General features: G+C 47.9%; 1 protein-coding gene across 1 annotated transcript in view; it reads right to left on the bottom strand.

Annotated features, from left to right (window-relative positions):
* The window catches only part of mdga2a (MAM domain containing glycosylphosphatidylinositol anchor 2a), a 66,403-nt gene that overhangs the window by 27,363 nt on the left and 31,111 nt on the right, over positions 1-7,929 (bottom strand). Inside the window, exons 4-6 of the mRNA XM_070979893.1 lie at positions 7,419-7,615; positions 5,069-5,201; positions 2,651-2,923 (exon numbers count right to left, since the gene is read on the bottom strand). Coding sequence (XP_070835994.1) covers positions 2,651-2,923; positions 5,069-5,201; positions 7,419-7,615 — 603 coding nt within the window. The remainder of the gene's footprint in view (positions 1-2,650; positions 2,924-5,068; positions 5,202-7,418; positions 7,616-7,929) is intronic.

Genomic DNA, 7,929 nt, shown 5'->3' with positions numbered 1-7,929 from the left:
TTTAATCTGAACACAAACAGAAATGTAGTTTTAGAGTTATGTGCTGGAAGAAGCAGAAGAAGAAGCAGAAGACGACGCAGCAGAAGAAGAAGAAGAAGAAGAAGAAGAAGCAGAAGAAGAAGCAGCAGATTCTATTCCCTCCTTGTCGCTGCATACATCTGATCTGATGAACCTTCCTCTAATTAACACTTGAATCGAACAGAAATGTCATATTTCCATTGTGTTTTCTACTTTTGCTCTTTGGACGTTGTTGCCGCCCTTTTGAACACGTCATCCTGTTGTGCCCTCTTCCTCCACATTATGGATTTCTGACTGGAGATTTGGCGCCACCTACTGCTGATCTCCATGATCCAGCTGGAAACAATCGCATCAGGAGTGGATGTAAAACAGCATTTTTTTGCATTTTCTTTTGCAGATTTTCTGGACTTTTGGTTAAAATTTGTTAACTTGTTGTCTGTTTAGCTTCGAAGCTACCCAGCTAGCAAACTGGCCATTAGCTAACTGGTTGTGCCCCATTTAGCTAGCTCCGCTATTTAGTGCCAGCATATGACCACCTATCTAGCATCACAAGTGTCGCTACATCAGTTCCAGACTCCAGCGTCATGATCACAGTGATCTGTTGACTGATCCAAATAAGTTCGAACACGTGTCAGAAACAATCAACCAATCGCAGCTTTGAGGACAGGATTGTGTTCATCGCTAGCTGGCTAACAAACTACACGCATGAAAAATATCCACGTTGAAAAAGTGGACGAGATGTTTGCAGCTGCAGATTGTTGCAGGTCGCCTTACAGAAATAACGACTCCTAAACATTTAGTTAACGGCTAGTAAGAACCTTTACGTAGCATCGCAACATCACGATAACTGTGTGGAGTCTGATAAACGGTGTGGAGTCGGACTGAAGCTAGCTCAGCAGGCAACTGTAGCTGCTGCTCATCTCTGCTGCAGGCTACGTTAGCTGCTGCTAGCTTCGCACACCACAATCTCACACACGACTGTAGGCAGTCGAGTTGCGTTGTGGGTAATGAAAGCGGCGGGTTTTGAGAGGGAAGAAGAAGAAGGAGTTGACAAAAAGACGATATCTGCCTCGTTCTTTGTTGGGCTTTTAAAAACTGTCCATCATGCAAAGCTAAATCTGTGCAGTGCTCTTTAAATGGGATTTGTCTTTCTGTCCCATTGGTTTGACGCTGCCGTCTCTGCTGGAGGCTCTTCAGCTTATCTCTGCAGTACAGCCTGACCACACACACACACACACACACACACACACACACACACACACACACACACACACACTGATATTCAGCGACACTCACATTTTGTCTTTGTGAAACCTCCTGATTGACTTCATCAGCTGTCATGAGACTGACTGATGACCTGTCCTCCCAGTGCATGCTGGGACAGTGTCCAGCCCCTCAGGGTCAGGACAGGACAGGTGGTTTAGGACAGACAGATGAACTGATTATCAAGGTTTCCTCATGAGCTTCAGATGTCTTTACTGAGACTCTGATCACTCTCTCGTCTTTAACGTGCAGAGACGCTTCAGTGCTGAACAGCCTGACAAACTGTGTCCTGTCTTTCTGTCTCCTGTCTGTCCCTTCAGTATCTGGTGTCTGGTTTGAGAATGAACACAAACAAACAGAAGTGAAAGCAAACATCTGTCACAGCTCAGTCTGATTTTCTTCTCATCCTCTCAGACGCATCATCAAAACTTGACAAAGCGCTGACGCCGTTCAGGACGGTTCACGGCGACGCTACAGGAGGCGACAGCACGCGGCGGATTTGATTCACGAAGACTGAAATAATCTGAGAGCTTAGCGTCTCTGCACAGACGCAGATAAATGCTGGGTTTGTTGTGGGTGTGTTGGATCTATTCTGGTCTATTCTGCAGCAGCCTGTTCGTCCCAAACAACAAGCAAAGACGCCAACGTGCTTTTGTACCTGCAGCGACTGAAGCCGAGGACTCACCTGAACGCCGTTAGAGCCCACAGACGCAAACACAAGGAGGAGACGACAAAGACGGCACCTTTCAACAGGTAGACGCCGTCAGAGCTGCACACAAATCCCAGAGGAGCTAAACTCGTGTGACTGAACCAGAAACAAGAAATGCGTCTCAAGTTCAAGTTCCTCTGAAGCGTTTGATCTGTTGTTTCGCTCACATCGTCTGAGCATCAGACAGACGGAGAAGGTGAAGTCTGGATGTGCTGGGCGGGAGTTTACGCATGGAAACACAACTGCAGTCACATGACAGACTGTGATTGGTCAACTGACGGATGGCGACTGACAAATCATTTCAGTGGTTTTCTTTCAAAGATTCTCTGGTTTCATCTCCTGTAAAATGAGGATTTGTTGCTTGTCTTGATCACATACTTCATGAACTGAACGTCTTTGGATTTGGGACAAAACCACCAGACTGGAGACCTCACCGGGGGCTTGGACAAAATGTGAAAGTCCCCCCCTCCAGTCTTTGTGCTCAGCTAGTCTAAACGTGTCCTGGAGCGATCCTGCACTTTCTCTAACAGAGTTCATTATGGAAGGATGTGGCCAGCGTGTCTGTATTTCTACTTTATGGGGACCCTGACAGCACACCTGCTCTGTGGGGACTCCGCCCCCCATGGCAGGTCCCCCCGAGACAAACCGTTGATGTCCTACCTCTGACCAGTATGGTTGTGGACTTCTTGGCGGGATTGCCCACGTTGTTGGATGCCATGCAAGTGTAGGCGCCGCCGTCGTCCACAGCGACAGCAGGGATGGTCAGCGTGCCGCCATTGATGACGCTCCTCTTTGGGAGCTCCTCCCCTCCAGGCCTCCCCCACCTCAGGGTGGGAGGAGGGTCTCCGCCCGACGCCAGGCACACCAGAGTGATGGTCTCTCCCGGGTTCACCACCAGCGGGTCGTCCAGGAGGAGCTTAATGGAGGGAGGAGCTGGAGGAGAGAAGCGGGGGACAGGAAGTGGGAGGCAAGGAAAAAATGTGAAAGGGAAGGAGAGGAGAGGAGAGGAGAGGAGAGGAGAGGAGAGGAGAGGAGAGGAGAGGAGAGGAGAGGAGGAAACAAGAGAGGAGAGGAGAGGAGAGGAGAGGAGAGGAGAGGAGAGGAGAGGAGAGGAGAGGAGAGGAGAGGAGAAAATGTAAAAAGTCACTTTCATCTTTAAAGGTTATTCATCGACACACTTCACTGATTCCTTCTTCTCTTCACTTCTCTTCTCTTTAGGTGGCACGGTGGAAACACTGTCGCCTCACAGCTAGAAGGTCCCGGTTCGATTCTTGCTGTGGGCGCCGGGGGCGTGTCCTCCACCATGCCTTCAGTGCCTGCTGCTTGAGGGAAAAACAGGCCTTTCTGTGTGGAGTTTGCATGTTCTCCCCGTGTTCACCTGGTGTTTCCTCCATAAAAAACCCACCAAAAACATGCAAGAAGATCACCACCTGACCAATGGTGACAAAGGAAACTGGTCCCTGGGCGCCGCTGTCGGCTGGCAGCCCACCGCTCCTGGTCTGCCGCGGAGGAAGGACGACCAGGAGCGGTTAAATGCAGAGGAATGAATTTCACAGAAGCATGTAATGTGGAGTAATTAATAATGTCTCTTCTCTTCTTCTTCTCTTCATTCTGCTGGTTTATTCTTCATTTCAAGTTTTACTTTACAGTCGTGACTTTTATTCTCTGTCTTTTTAAAACATACCTTTATGAATGTTAGCCCATTATTTCATCATTATCATCGTTCTTATACAATTTCTGATGTTTCATTCCATTTTTATTTTGTTTTATTAAAATAATACAACATAAAATGAAATTACTTTATATTATTTTAATATTCTGATGTTTTTTGCTTCGTTGCCTCCTGATATATTTTAATTCTGATTCAATCATCTAAACTTTAATATCCACGATGTCACAGTAAGAAAGAAAATAATGAATAATAATAATAATAATAATAATACAGGACATCAGTGAGTGTCTCACAGTGTCTTCATAAAGTCAATGAAGCGCTGCTGAAAGCTGAATAAAACTAAATTTAAACATGAACTCAAGATCATCATCAGTAACACAGGAAACACAAAATAAGACTGTGGTCACAGGAACATGGCTGCAGCTAACGACTGATGATGATGATGATGATGATGATGATCATTACTATTATTATTATTGTTATTATTGAATGAATGGTGTCCACGTCAGGCAACGTCTTCAGACTCAGTTCACTGTGAAATGAAAGAGAGACGAAGTGAAGAAGAGGAGAAACTGACATCAGTGAAAGAGAAACGATCTTTGAAACTGTCTGCGACTTGCTGACAGATCATGTGACTTAAAGTCCTCCAACGTCCTCTGTCCTCTTTACGTTTACTGTCCTGCTCTGAGACATTTACATCTAAAGTCTCTCAGCCTCACGCTGGTTCATGTGCAGGAGGATCATGTGATCACATGCATGTATTTTTACATGTGAAGGGCTGAACAGGTCTGGTCATGTGTGAGTGATTCACAGTGATCTCGTCCTGCTGCCGTGTGGACGCGTCCCGTCCGAGTGGACAGAGACGCGCTGCCTCCACCAGCTGCACAGGACGAGCTGCAGGAAGCAGCTAAACGCAGAAATAATAATGAGCGCGATAAAAATAGCTGAGTCGACCTCTGTTAAGCTGACATCATGTAAATCCCATCAGCCTCTGGGGCGGGCGCAGACTCTACTGTACAGGTCAGAGCAAAATGGTTTATTTATGATTTACAGTCATCCAACTGCACTGAGCAGCCGCGCTAAAAAGTCCCACAGAAGAAGAAGAAACACGTCAGGATGAAGCTTCCTGTAAGGACGGAGCCCGTTTCTGCAGGGAGACACAGCACCAATGAGAAGACACACGTCCACTGAGCGTCCTTAAGACGAAACACAGCAGCCCATCACCTCTTTGATTTCCATACTGTCCTTATTGTTCTGTTTTCAGTCTGGACTGAAGCTTTCGGACGAGTCACATCGTCCACATTTCACTGTTTACTGCAGACGAGTGGAGGACAGCCCGCAGAGTGTGTGTGTGTGTGTGTGTGTGTGTGTGTGTGTGTGTGTGTGTGTGTGTGTGTGTCTGTTACCTGTCCTGTTGTTCAGACTGAAGTGGGCGCTCTTGTCTCCGATGCCGCAGACGCTCCTGACGGAGGAGATGCAGGTGTACTGGGCGTAGTCCTGAGGACGAAGGTTCTTCAGCTTCAGGATCTTCGTCTCACCCTGAAACAAACACAAACACACGTTCGTCTGTTCATACTTGTGAGGACCCTCGTCCACGTCCCGCATTCCCGGGTCCCGAACCCTCAACACAACGATGGCTCAGACCTGAAAACGAGCCTCTTGAAACACTGTCTATGTCTTTCACAGGTGGACAAACATTTCAGGGGATATTTTGTCTCAAAGTCAGATCGTCGTCGTCTAAATGGGACACAAACAACGTCGACTGTGTAGAAGTTCTACTGTTCGGGTCGTTGCATGCTGTCGTTGACGTTTTCTGAACTGTTGAGATTTGCACCTCAGGGCCACCATACAACCGCGAAGGACGAGCCGCCGAAGCCAAACTTCACTGACGTTCTGATGCTTTTCAAACCAACAGCCTGAGCTCCTCGTCCTCCTCTTCTCCTTCATTTCTCCTCCTCTTCTTCTTCCTCCTCCTCCTCCTCCTCCTCCTCACATCTCCACCTCGCTGCCAAATCTCTCTTATCTCCTCTGGCAGCCTCAGCGCTGCCTTCCGCCTCACAGACAGATGAGATGAGATTAGACGACATTTAAATGGGATGTTTGTGCAAAGATGGCGGCCAATTTTTCAGCAGATGAGGAGGAGGAGGAGGAGGAGGAGGAGGAGGAGATAAGTTCCTCATTAGTGCCTACGAGGAGCGAGGGAGGAGGGGTTGACGAGCTCTCGAGCGCGGCGCTGAAGGCATTACAGTCGACAGCGTTCAAATCTGGCGTGAATGTTATCTCTGCCGCGGCATTACACGGCCCGCTAACTGGCCTCCTGATTGGCCGGATTCTCTTTGCTCCAAATTAAATCTAAAGTTCGACTAAAGAAAAAAAATCTGGAATCTCCATCTGCAGAGATTTTTAATCCACAGAGGAGGAGGCTTAGACTACAGGACGGCTTCAGACCGACAAACGTCTTACAGAAGGACGAGTCCTGAGCTTCAGCAGAGACGGAGACAGACACGAACGAAGACGCCACAGGAACACCAACCTCCTTTTTTACGTCTCTCTGCCAAAAGTGACAGATTTGATTTGATTGTTCTGATAAACTCTGATCAGGCAGTTTGAGCTCTTCAAACGTCTGTGTGTAGATCTGAGTCAGTAAAGTAAATAAAGGTAAACGTAGAGGAGTGAAAAGGACAATATGTCCCTCTGAGATGTGGAGGAGCAGAAGGAGAAAACATGAAAACATAATACTCAGACACTCCAGTACAAGTACCTTCACTTGAGTAAATGTACTTTGTTACATTCAGCACTGCAGTAAGAAACATGACATTTTTCCAGGGGAAGAAGAAGAAAGACGTCCTCCTCTTCAGTGCAGCCGAGGACGCTCTCATATCTGGATTAACTGATGTTAGTATTCCTCCTCCTCCCCTCCTCCTCCCCTCCTCCTCCTCCTCCTCCTCCTCACTGATTTGTGAAACCTTAAACGTCCCTAAAAAGACGTGGATGAGTTTCAAACATTGTATAAAAGACGGAGGAGTTCCAGACATCTCGACAAGACGAATTGGACAAAAATGAAACTTTAACAGTTTTTGGCTGCAACTGATGGACCACCCGAAGCAGCCTGCAGGAGTCCACTGAGAGAACCTGGAGCTGGACAGACTGATGGAGGACAAAGCGAAGATGATGCGTTTGTCGGGTTTGGACACTTAGACGATCGTGAAGTGAAGTCCAGAGGACAGAGAGTCCAGGTTTGAAGGTAGACGTGAAGAAATAATGTGACGCCAAAATTAAAATTCAGCTCAAATCTCACGAGCGCTGTGACGCTTTGGAAAGGACTAAAGAACAAACTGGAGACAGAAATGTCCTCTGGTTGCGTAACACCACCTGTCTCCTAAAGTTATGTCCTAAAGCTGAACGTCCGTCCATCTGGCCTCTTGTCACAAGATGGTCCAAACCTTCTTTTCGTGTCGTCTCAACCGTCTTTGGTTTATTCTGAAGAGCTGTGACTCAAAACCATCAGTGGACTGTTCAACTGCTTCTGCAAAAGAACCTCCTTTAAATGCATGATGTGCTCCTCCTACAGAGGAACCTCCACCTCCTGCAGCTGACAGGTACACAGGTGAGTACCAGCACAGGTAGACTGATGAAGAAAACCTCAGCAAACGTTTCCTCCTGGTCCTGGAAGGACGACCAACAACGTGTCCAGTCAGGACGGAGACACAGAAGAACATGATCACAGGGACGAACAGCGAAGGTGTGTCTGCTCACCTGCGTGAAGAACGGCTCGTAGATCTCCACCCCGGAGTCGGAGCCCTGCGTCAGCACTTCCCGGCCTCTCCTCCAGGTGTAGTGGACAGGTGGGTTGGAGTTGGCAACACAGCGAAGGAACACCGTCCTCTCAAAGTAGAACTGCTCCTTCGCCTCACCAACACTCTGATGGACCGTGATCACCGGGTCATCCAGGTCTGAGGAGGAGGAGCAGGAAGAGGAAGAGGAGGAGGAGGAGAGGAAGGGAAATACGAGGAAAAGAGAAGACAAAGGGAGGAAAAAGGAAGGAGAGGAGCGAAAGATGAGCAGGTTTGTGTATGAACTGGATCAAAGAGCAGAAGTGATCACTTCCTGACAGCGAGAACACTTTGTGTCCTGCTGCAGCCTGACTTCACGCTGGAAACACCGTGAGCTCCATGATCAGCTGACAGCAACCGACCAATCAGGCTCCGCCGCGTTAGCGAGTCCGGTTATGAAGCTGCCACCAGCAGAGAGGCTAATGGTCGCTAAT

Source organism: Chaetodon trifascialis, chromosome 14, assembly GCF_039877785.1.
Source record: "Chaetodon trifascialis isolate fChaTrf1 chromosome 14, fChaTrf1.hap1, whole genome shotgun sequence".
Lineage (NCBI taxonomy): Eukaryota > Metazoa > Chordata > Actinopteri > Chaetodontiformes > Chaetodontidae > Chaetodon > Chaetodon trifascialis.
The sequence above is the reverse complement of the archived record's forward strand: the minus strand, read 5'-3'. Positions and strand labels throughout refer to the sequence as shown.